Source organism: Hetaerina americana, unplaced genomic scaffold, assembly GCF_022747635.1.
Source record: "Hetaerina americana unplaced genomic scaffold, ioHetAmer1.1.p SCAF_3, whole genome shotgun sequence".
Classification (NCBI taxonomy): domain Eukaryota; kingdom Metazoa; phylum Arthropoda; class Insecta; order Odonata; family Calopterygidae; genus Hetaerina; species Hetaerina americana.
The window spans coordinates 12,814,197-12,826,665 of record NW_027286874.1 but is presented as its reverse complement, the minus strand read 5'-3'; the positions used below and the strand labels follow the sequence as shown (position 1 = coordinate 12,826,665).

At 36.7% G+C, this 12,469-nt stretch overlaps 1 protein-coding gene across 1 annotated transcript in view; it reads left to right on the top strand.

The window, feature by feature from the left end:
- The window catches only part of Syn (synapsin), a 65,823-nt gene extending 54,609 nt beyond the window's left edge, over window positions 1-11,214 (top strand). The window contains exons 9-11 of the mRNA XM_071587689.1: window positions 2,103-2,370; window positions 3,710-3,974; window positions 8,115-11,214. Of these exons, the coding sequence (XP_071443790.1) occupies window positions 2,103-2,370; window positions 3,710-3,974; window positions 8,115-8,317 (736 nt within the window). The 3' untranslated portion in view covers window positions 8,318-11,214. The remainder of the gene's footprint in view (window positions 1-2,102; window positions 2,371-3,709; window positions 3,975-8,114) is intronic.
- Window positions 11,215-12,469: the final 1,255 nt, after the last annotated feature.

Here is a 12,469-nt window from a genome sequence, read left to right as displayed (position 1 = left end):
AATATGGTCGGTTCATTTTCATATCCTTCTGGTTGGTGCCTTCGATCAATCATCAAAAGGCATCGTCGCCTCATCACGAACTTGAAAAATAAACTCAATGTTTGGGTTTTTCTGAGCCATGTCCTAATTTCCAGGCTTGTGTCATTTGTCTGCACAATATTAAAGATGCAAGGACTGTCTCTCTTTCGTCATTGTTATAGTCTCTCTATTTTTATCACATCTGATAGCTTCAGTCTCCTCTTTGCTTATAGCACAGTGAATCATCTATCGTTGTAGATTATTTAGACTTGTTTCATCATACGTATGATAAGGATCTAGTTCACACTGTGGTCAAAAACATCAAATTGACTATTGTTCGGTTGGTTTCTTATGTGTTCTCTCCCCTCCGGAAAGTATGAGAGCAGGAATAGAGTTTATTCGTTGCGTCTTCCACTTCAAGCGAACTACTAATGATCTCATTTTCTTCTAAATCATCGATCTCCCTATAAATGGTGACTCATCTGATTTCCTCTCCCTTTTTTAATACATTATTTTTGCCATAATCTTCGATTTATGGGTTTGCAGACAAATTCTCTGAAAGCTTGAACAATTGGCAGCTGTTCTTCGGTATGGGGATGATTACGCTCTTTTGAAAGTTCATTCTATTTCTCCTCTTGTTCACATAGTTTACAGAGCTGGCTTTAAGTCATAACTCACGTATTCCTTGGTACTTCGCTGATTCCTTGTGTCTTGTTTCCCTTAAAGCCCTTCACTCTTGCGTCAAAATCAGCGCTGGCTGGAGTCTCCTTTCTCATCATCAACCACGACATCTTCTTCTCTGAGAACTCTTTGCATGACTTTCCTTTTCACCATAAATTTTGGTCATTTTTGTTCCTATTATTCCAATCTTCATGAAGAATTTCCACCGTTTCCACTTAAAATGGCACGCCTTTGCTCTATCTTATTCAATTTGAGGCTCACGTATTGAATCAATGCTTATTTCAAAACGCTTCAGCTTTTTCTTGAGCAAGACTTTAAAACACTCCTTGACACAGGTTCTTCATAAATATTTTACAATCCTTTCTAACCTTTCTAACCTAATCAAGAATATTCTATGAGCCATGGTCTCCTTTTCACAGTTTCCTCTTGCCCACACAGTTCTATTCTAGAATTTCACTCTTGAAATCTTTACATCATTCTTCAACTTATCCTTTGTCGATATATTCCTTCAATTAGTTCTCTTCTATAGTAAGTCCGTTGGTAATAGCACACCTCGTCTTGTCTTGGTACTATTGTATTGTTTCTTAATAGAATAGATTCCTGGGAAACCTCCGATAAATGAGAACGAATGCTTATTCTTAGAATACACTCCCTTAATTCACAGTTGTAATCTGTATCTAGAACTGCCCCACAATATATATACTTTGTCAAGTTCAGTATTATCTATAACAGTACAAAAAATTTGTTAGGAAAAAGATAATCTTTAAACATCCAGGTTGCTGACATTATCGTAGTCATTTTTGTACTTCATATAAAATCCATTTAGCTGTTTTTTTATTTATGGTTCCGCTAGGTAAGAACTAATTATGAATAACTGTAATAGAAAAAATCCTTGAATTAAATTGGCCAGGAAGATCTAGTGAATTCTAGTAGTCTGAATCTAGTAGTAGTCTAGTGAGTTCCAAATAACTTGTTGGAGGTTATTTGATTGCGGAAGTTAGTGGCATTTCATGTCCTTATCATGAGGAACTTTAATACCAAAATTATATAATATGTGTTCGTAATAACTTGCGTAACGATTATGTGATATTTAATAAAGCGCTTCCTTGAGTGAATACAGTCAATGAACCTGGGCAAGGTTGCTTTTGCTTTGAAAACATCTTGTACAGCAATTGATGTCGTACTTCAGGTGAATAGTGTATTTTCTGTGTCGTAACATTAATCAGTTTTTCAAGTAACGGCTCAACGTGATACGTACGGAAATTCTCTTCGTTGAAATGCTTACTCCATTCTATAACAACCTTTCTCTCACAGCATATCATAATAACACACGGTGTATGCTATTTATGAGATTTGTTAATTATGTAGTTCCATCTCTCATTTCCCTCCTCATCCCCCCGAAGGCGGAAATCCATCTCCGGCAACTGGAAGACGAACACGGGGAGCGCCATGTTGGAGCAGATCGCGATGACCGACCGCTACAGGAGCTGGGTGGACGCTGTCTCGGCGGACCTCTTCGGAGGCCTGGCGGTGTGCGCCCTCGAGATAGTGGTGGGCCGCGATGGGCGGGAGCACATCATTGAGGTGAACGACTCCGCCCTCACACTGATGGGCGACTCCCAGGAGGAGGACAGGCGACACCTCGCCGAGCTGGTGGTCAGCTCAATGCAGGTGCGGCAGGGGGAAATGGAGAATTGGCTACGTCCATCTTGACCATCTTCGCCTCCCCTTATTCCCACACTACCCCATCTCACTTTTATCCCACCAATTTATTTGTCAGTCTCCCGATAATTAATGTGGATAATTAATCATTCGTAAGACTCTATTACAATGCTTTAACTCTCGTCTGAAGGAATCATCATCCTTGTGCATGAGATTTGAATTAGATAATTATGAGGATTATTACATCAATTAAAGAAGCTTTACGGAATACCTCCGTCAGTAAATCGTTCAAGTATTGATGTTTCGTTAAATGAAAAAGTGATTCCAGTAGCACGTAAATATATGAATAAGTATTTATATGTGGTGATAATTACTTTTTACAAAACGCTCACCATTACTGCTGGCCTTTATGAATTCCACATCTGTAAATTCATCCTCTCAAGAACCGCAGTATTTGTCAATTAAAAAGGCCTTTCCCTGCATTAAGTTCCTCTTATCTTTCAATTATCAGTAAGTAAATTATTCATTAAAACTGAGAACCAAATATTTTGCCATAACTATTTCTATCAGGGTAAATTTCTCTTCAGCTTTGTGATAAATAATGAGAAAGACTGGCGAATGAGAAATTTATACTTTGTTTTCCAGTTATGAATTTTATAATATATTACAATAAATCTGAAACATAACCTTCCTTCATAAAAAACCTTTGAAATGTCACTGGATGTGATTTTATCTATCAGTTGGGATAGGTAGGTAAATGATCGAATCAAGAACACCAAAGCACCCGATTTTGAAAGGTTAGAGTTCCATCTTATACTTCGAGTCGTTATAACTTAAATTTTATTCCGTTATACGAATGGTTAAGTAATTTAGTAGCAAGGGTTATAAAAATATTTATCAATTATTTCTATTATGAATTAGGGAATGACTAGTAGATATCCCGCATCAAGGCAGTTTATGTGCTAGCAGAAGCTTTTTACATATCGTATTTATTGTGAGGATAAAGAGATCAGTAAGCTATATCTTAAACGTGAAGCATAGGTATGACAATTGACGGCAATAACTAACAAATAAGTTTTGTTCATCATACCTGAGGCAGGGAATATCATTTGGTAATACTAATTTTCATCAAATGACCTATACCACTACATTTCTAATATTCTCCGTGATTGACAATTAATAGCTTTCCTAAACATTGTAGAAAAATATCTCAAATGAATGTAAAGTAGTCACGATGATCGATCGCCGTTTGTAATAGCTACGCAATTTGCTATGTATTGTTAAAGCCACCACGTTTCGTGAATCGATTTAACCGCCTTCGTTTTTTCGGACGCTATTGGCCGCGCAGGCGCACTGTCGGCCGCCCATGACGAAGACGTCTTCGAGGCAATCCGTGTCCAGCGTGGGCAGCACCTCGACCGTGGGGGCAGGCCTCACGTCGCCGCCCGAGGAGAGCAAGGCCATCGGGGAGGCTCCGCTGGGGGCGGCGCCAGTCACCGGCGCCACCTCATCCACTTCCATCGGGTCCATTGGGTCGACGGTCGGCGTTGGCGGCGGATCCGGGATCACCTCCGATGGAAGCCAGCAGTCGCTCCAGCGAAGGGACTCCCAAAGTAAGCACAGAGCAAACTGCCGGGAAATCCTCTAGCAGTCGGAACCCCGGAAGTCGTTTAATGTATTTGGGACTGTGAAAGTATTACTTGTCGATAAATGTTTGCTGTAAATACAAAATCCTATCCGCTAAGAGAGTAGAGTCAACCAAATTCAACAAAGCGTAAAATTTTCTACGAAACAAAAAAATATCGTTAACTGCAGTGGAATGAAATGTCGTCATAACATGTTAATATTTTATCTTTGAAAAATAGAATTTTCTCCAACTGGATATTGTATACTGCGTGATAGGATTTCGAGGTTTCAACAAACTGATTTATTTATTTGTGTAGCAAAGAAGAATTATAGCGATTTTTAATCGTCTAATTTTACCGTTTATGACTGTATGCAATGGGATTGTGTCTATGGTATATGTTGGGAGTTCACTCGAAGAATGCCAATGTCCTGATTTCACAGTGTGCCTATGCGTTTCGATTAAACAACGCCCGATCCAATCAGTTTCGATTATAGATATTTTCTTGAATTTTCATTTGATTGGGGATTTTTGCAACTTCTTTAACACTGGCAACGGAAATGAGACTGTCTCCCAACCTTATTCATGCCGGCATTTCACACGCCGTAGGACTTGGTCTGAGGTAAGTTCTAACCTCACCAATTCAAAAACCTCAGCTTGTATGCTACGGTTTTAGCCTAAACAAATGTTTTGAAGGTCCCTTAAGTTCCCGTCCCGTTTGAAGGTCCCGTTAAGTAATTGTTTGTCTAAACCCCCTGCCACATATCCTAGTGATCGCATGCGGGGTACTAAAATATCTAAAAAAAATATCGTGACATATAGATGACATTCTAATTAACGACAGGAATCGACCGCGGGTAATTAGGTTCTACGCTTCTCTTCCAAATCATCGGCTACACAAGCCGCGTCTATAATTGTTAAAGTTACTCAATTATAATTTATTTCTTATGAATTAATAATAAATACGCTGTTCCTGGGTTTGAGCATTGCAATATTCCTTCGTTTTTACTTCGTATCAACATCTACGAGTATATCCTTCGGTGACCCGATTTGACATATTTTCAGATCTCTTCTACGTTTGGAATTTATTCACGCATTATTCAGGGACTGAAACATTTAATCCCACTCACAGTCATCAAATACACTATTTTTATTTTTCTAATGTAATGAGCGACACCTTGTTTACTTCAACCAAGTTAATATTTTGATAAATACTACAATTTCCCGTTTCATGCAGTCAGGGATTCAGGTATAATTTTATGTACAAATTTGTGAAGAATCGCTTTCAAGAGCCATTTTGGCAAGCTTTCGTGATAATGTAATGGGTTTTATATCCTCAAATCTACGTAATAAATCACGATGCTTGTTAGAGACAATACTTCTCGAACTGAGTTTTGGTCGTATATTGATTGAAACTATTGGAACTTTAGGCAAAACTATTTTAATTTGGTGATTATTTGCGGAGCTATTGTCGTTACATAATTGGTTGATATTTAATAAAAACGAATCTTCTTTCTCATTATTCTTAGTTATCTTTAAACAAAGCAACACAATAGTCAAAAATCAAAATCTGATAATAATTGCTATTTTAGCTGTATTTCTATCTCCATTCTCTTGTTATCTGATTTGTATTATAGTCTACCGTTTAGGTTGTAAATCGAGAGCCTAACTACTGCTAACTATCTAAGACTCGCCTTACAAGGCATAACCCGACCCCTTACGATACTAAACACTCTCCTTGAATTCCATATCCATTCTACCTCGATTCATTTCATCACACGTACTCATCTTTTCCTTGCCTCGGGTCCCTAAAATTCTCTTTTCAATCACCCTCGTCAAGATTCCATCACTAATAAAAACGCTGTGCATTTAATTATCCTGCATTCCATAGATTTCATCCCTCCACCCTCTCTTGAATAAAGAATCAAAACCCTCATTCTTGTGAAAGATTCTTTGTCTTCGCAATTCTTCTCCTTGTGCCCCTACTACTTTGACCTCATTGGTTGAAAACACTTGAATGTAAAGAAATACGCAAACCGTTCCTCCTACTCTATCTTTTGCCCTTCTATTTTTTTTACTTTTAACTTAGCGTTTCTCTCCCTCGAAAATCTCATAGCCCTTTTGTTGTATGCATAAATTCTCATTCCATATCTCTTACATATTGTTTCTAATACACTTTGCTGATCAGCACTCGATAGTTAATTGAAATGTTGCAGCAAATTAAAATTTCTCCCCCTGAATTGAGCGTTTTTACTTGAAGTGGCGTTTGTGCCAGTTTCCCTCCACCTCAGATTTTCATTTCCCCCTTCACTTTCATTCGAGATCTTTCACCACGGCTCCCCGACCTCTAAAGAAGATTAAACTTCCGGTAAATCAAGCTTCATCCTAAAAATGGTTTTTAAATCAGGAAGGGAATAAATATGTAACGTTCGTTTGGTTTGCCACCAAAAAGAGGTATCAAATTCAGTTCACTTAATTGAGACTAACGACGAAATTTGAACGTTACGCCTCTTATTATATTAGCATGATATTTGGGTTTTATTCGTCCTATTGTAATAATGGGTTCTCTCAGCATATTGTAAGTCAGACTAAGCAAATGGGTTTAAAATTCAAAAACCTCGGAAGTTGGAAGTTTGGCAAGTCACCGTTCACAAGCATTAATCGTGGACGACCTCATTATTAACTCCCCATTTTTTAGCGAGTCAATTGATTTATATACCATGCGTCGATGTAATAGCCAATCAATCCACTCTTTTTTCCCTAGTTCCACGCATTCTACACTTTGGTCGACGGAAATATTAGCACCCCACGGCGTTGAAGTCACCGTCCACAGCCGTCTATCGAGAAAAATTTCAAGCTAACCACGCCTTGTGCTTCCCATGAATTTACTGTTCCAAAACTTCGAGCAGTTTACGTCATAATTTCATAGGTATTTCCACTTGACACACGCAGCTTAAAAAAGAATATATTTCGAATATTTGACTCGACGAAGCGTCACTAGTAAAAAAACAATTATTTGCTCGTTTTTCTTATGGAATTTAGAACACTGCAAATACCCTGTATCAATAATCCCGATTTCCGACCCTTTAACTAGTAATTTTTTTATTATTCCTAAAAATTCACATTTGAAGAGTCTTTCAGAGACCCACTACCTAAAATCTAATGCGTTTTTCCCCTTATAATGATGTAACTCCCAGTGATTGCTACACGCGATCCCGTACCGTTAAAACGTGATCATTTTTCAAATACACACGCACACATATACGAAGGTCATCCGGAAAGTATTACCCGTTCGTGCCGCATGAAGTGCTGACGACGCGAGTAGCCGCTGGACGAGGTCAGATAGCTTCAGTGGCTTGTCTGCCTTCTCTGAGCCAAGTTGCGTGACGCTAGCATTGCCTGTGTTGTTTCTGTGATTGTTTACAATGTTTAAAAAAATTGAGAACGCCGCCAGTTGTGAAGTGAGGGCAGTGATTAAATTCCTCAATGCAAGAAACGTTCGCCCATGTGATATTCATCGCCAATTAAAGGAGGTGTATGGAGACAATGTAATGGACGAGTCGTCTGTTCGGCGGTGGTGTCGCAACTTCAACATGGGGAGGGGGAACACACACGACGATGAGCGTTCAGAGAGACCGTCTGTCATTACAGACCAACTGGTGAGCTCAGTTGACGAATTCGTGAGGAACGATCGGCGCGTCACAATTGATGACATCTGTGAGCATTTTCCCAATGTTTCTCGAACAATTGTTCATGAAATTGTTAAACACCATCTGCATTATGCAAAAATTTGTGCAAGATGGGTCCCTCGCGTATCTCAATGAGCTGGCGGCGAAGGACTATGCAGCAGGAATACAGAAACTTGTCACACGTTATGACAAATGCCTTAATTTGCTTGGAGATTATGTTGAGAAGTAGTTTAAAGTATCCTCTTTCAAATAAAATTTTTTATGTTTGTTAATATTTACTTTTGTCTTTTTATTTCACGAACGGGTACTACTTTCCGGATGACCCTCGTACATACAGTGTATATATTCACCTCGACAAAAATCCAAATAAATAGAAATAATCTAGGATCCATTTCTGGGGAGTCTTCGGCGTCATTGGTCCATATTTTTTGTTCTTGCAGCATCTCAAACAGGTTCGACGGGATCAGCCCGACGACAGCCGTCGACTGGATCGGATGAAGTCACCGGGGGAAGTACTCGTCCCATCTTTGGCCGTCAAGGTTCGACCACATCCGCGGCCTCCATTGGTGGCCAAGGTGACGACTCAGAGGATACAATGAAAAATTTGCGTAAGACATTTGCGGGGATATTTGGGGACATGTAGGTGCTGCTGCGGTGGGGGAAGGCATTACTCTGGAAGCTGCAAGAGAAAAAGAAGACGCTGGGCGCCTCCCTTCCCCCACGATGCATCGCTGTGGACGCCGACGGAAACACGGATGAAGTCAGTGGCTGCGGGTGTTTAGGCCAGGGCTTCATGAGCTCGTCTCCCGCTCCAGTACCAGTTTAGGAGGTTAGTAAATCACAAAACGACTGCTTAGGGCAAAGAATTAGGAACAGGGCATTCACATGGAATTAACAATTTTAAATTAAGTAAAGCAGTCGTTCGGGGAATCGTCTCTACTGGTAATCTGACCCTGGTGACCAATAAAATATTACCAGGCAATTATTATTATTGTTACGGTTTAGTACAAGGAAAATTTTTCGATTAATCCAGGTAAACGAGCAGAATATGTCAAGAAAGGCCGCAATGGCAATGCATTACAATTGCCCGGAAACTCACCAAAAGCCATGATAGGGTTAATCATGAGGGAAAGGAATTGCTGCCTGATTCTGCCTACCATTTGAATTACTTTGAGTGACACCTCAGGTGTAGCCGAAGAAAATTCAAAAGGAAAAAAGATACCTTAAGCATATGCCTTAAATTAACAGACCACATTGTAAAGTAATGCATTTTTATTAGGGACAAAATAATTTGTGGTAGACATTCTTTTCCTATGAAAAAATTGCATTTATATATGGATTATGATGAGGCAATATCAAGTATATAAAAAATTAAAATATTGTACGATAAAATGATAAAAAGTGCTGATTTCTTCTAAAAATAAGTAGAGATTACTACTAGCACTGATAAATACAGAACAACAGTATTGTTTATAAGATATTGCTTATTTAGCAACTGTTGATTATTTGAAAGAATTTTTCTAAATCAACCATAAACTGTGTTATTTGTTGCAAAAATTACCAACCTTAATCATTGCGTAATTGGGTGTTCAAATGTTTATGTAAATTAAAAGAGAATGAATTTAATTTGATTGAATTCAAATGAAATCTATCAGAGAGAGTATTGTTGTAAAATATGCCCCATATTACATCTTCAAAACAATCACCACTCATCTTTATCACAAAATCCGAAGTGTCTTTTGAGTAAAGTACTTCGGAAGAAACATTGGAAGTTTGTAAATTAACTTAAATTCCGGATTAAAAATGAGCATGACTGCCATTTTATAATATGACAATAGCTGGTGAGTGGTCATTATTAGGAGATTAAATGCCAACATCAAATCAAATGCTTGCAGGAAAGCACAAAGGGAGAGAGGTTCGTGAAATTGTTCTTTCCATTTGGACCTAAAAAAACCCTAAGATTTGTTTGGCTTTAAAACCACAAATGGGTAGTTATTATAAGGTTATATTTTTTTCAACATATTTTATTAATTTAATTAAAGCAGAAATATTTGTAAATATTTTCGTGTATCAAGGGAACCAAATATTAGTTCCTTGCAAAAAATATCCCGATATTTGGGAACACTAGGGATGATAGTGTTAAATGTAGAATCGACTAGAGTATTTTTTTGCATATACCATTTTCTGGCAATAGTAGTTGAGGAATATGGGTTAATTATTTTGAGCCTACAAATAATGACCATAGTATTTCTCTTCAATGTTAAATTTCTCTGCCTTAGCTTAACAAACTATTTAAAAAAACAAAGAAAAGTCAGGATTGTATGGGTGTATAAATATAACTGAATTATGAAATTCATTAATGTTGAATGTTAGATTGTAAAAATTGAATTTATCCAATGGTTGTTGAGAAAGAAAAGGTTGTAATGTTTACCGATGTAAAGAAATAGCGTAGCAGCTAAAATTGTTGACTGTGACTTTCACTTTCTTGAGAGACTTATATGTATCATAAAACATTCATTGAAGTTCGATGAGATGGCTATCGATGAGAAAATGTTCATTAATAGATAGAGAAAAGTGTTGTACATCGCAACCAATACGCCATAGTTTTCACCGAACATATTTTAACTTTAACCAAACAATGGTTGGTGCATAAATAATAAATGTATATACTATTATAAAACAATATGCTATTATATAATAGCTGAAGATTCCGTCAGCCAGAACTTTAAGGATCCACCTTGCTTTCTTTTATTGAGACAATTCCGAATTGATATCTTTAACTATGAAATATATTAAATTAAATAAATCCAGTCATTTGCATGCTCCCCCTTCAAATGGAGAAAACACTTGGCTTGTAAAAATACTGGAAGTGAATGATGTGGTCAAAATTGTTTGATTTGGCTTTCATTCGGTGTCTGGTGACATTTGAATTAATTGTTGGCATTTACAAAAATGATTTACCTTGAACACTGTATTTAAACCTCTTCAATGTTTTCAATTGTAACAACTGTTGGCTGTCTGAAGCTAATATCTTTTGAAAATAGGATTCAATAATGCAATTACAATAGTAAAATAAGCTATCAAAATTCAAATGCAATATTTAGAAAATAATACAATAAATCCTTATCCACATTAAATAAATTGTACAATTTTAGTGTTGTGACAATATGTATTAATACTCTCTTGTGGATTGTGCCATTCAGACTTTAACAATGAATACTCAAATTTCATGTGGTCTTCACTTAAATGTGCCCTTAAAAAGTATTATTGAGTGTTTAATGGATCTTCCTAAGCCTGGAAATCATCGAATAAGTGTGGAACTGAATAAATGGTAATTTGTGGCATTTAATAGTGCCCATTATTTGCCATTTTTTATACAATTGTTTTTTTTTAACATTATAGATAGTGATGCAATGAATTGTGTTATGTACATAGCAGCACTGCTGGCTGTTTGAGCTTTTTAATATTTGTTAATACTGTACAATAAATTACTGATAAAGGAAAACAATTATATACATTAATGAAAATGTTGAAAGAAAATATGTTTTTATTTATCACCCCATCCTGCGTGATCTCGAGTAATGGCAGAACATTCACTGCAAATCTTAAAATATCTTAGGTATAGCCAATCGCCGTTACTCCTTTCAAATAAACAAATTCTGAGTATCAGAACAAAGCCATTTGAAGTAGTAGATATCACCATAGTTTTAGTTTTACTTTTTTTGATTGAGTTTAAATAATTTTAGCATCATAAATCGTCAATAAATTGAATCTAAATGCATATTTATAACATACAAAATCATAGGTAATCACTGAAAGTGGTTCACTGGTCCAAATCATGATTTGAATTAATGAGAAAGTCTTAAGTTTGACGAAAAATTCTTTCATCATTGCAATTATAAAAAAAATGTCAAAAATAGTTCATGCTTTGTTATTGTATAATCACATCCCATTTGTCTAAATCAAATGTTTTCATTGGCAATTAACATATATAACAAATTATGGCGCGTTATAATACATTCAGTTCGCCTAAGCCTTCCGTTGATGAAAAACCCTTCCCGGAGGAAAGAGGAAACATACCATATCTGTAAGCCTCCTGTAGCATTTAATAGGTCACGGTTGATGATTTTCTCAGGTGAAACAAGTTTCAATACGACATATTGCTCGTCCCTGATCACCGCCATTGTTGCCGGGGGCAATCTAAACATTTCTCAAATTTCAACGGCTGCCGATGAGAGAATATTGGAGTCAAATTAATGAATCGTCTATCAATATACTTGGCATATTAAGCTAATAATGTAAAGTTAAATAAAATTTGTGAACAAGAATTTATCGAAATAAAAGATTTACAATCACTCTTTATTGAATAGCCGTCGTATTAATGCAATTTATTTTTTAAAGGATTTAAAAAAACCTTACAATTTTAGGAAAACGTTGATATTTATTAGAATTTTTACTCTTTATACGCTTCTGCATTTCATTGGTTCAATAAAATTTCACGCAATGAAAAATGTGCACAGCATAAACGTTGAACGTCAACAATAATATGTATCACCCGAGGAGACAACAGTGAAAGTAATCTTTAATCACTGTTTATTGAAACCCAATAAAAATCCTTTTTCTCTATTCCGCAAAGTAACGTATTTTTTATTCCATTACGGCAGAAAAATACTAGCGCAATTTAATATTCGAAACTAACTACTACATATTAAAAAGCCTCGCCCGGAATACATTGCCAAAATGGCTCTCTGAAAGCGAAATAAAAGATATTTTAAAAATTAACTATAAGTATTCC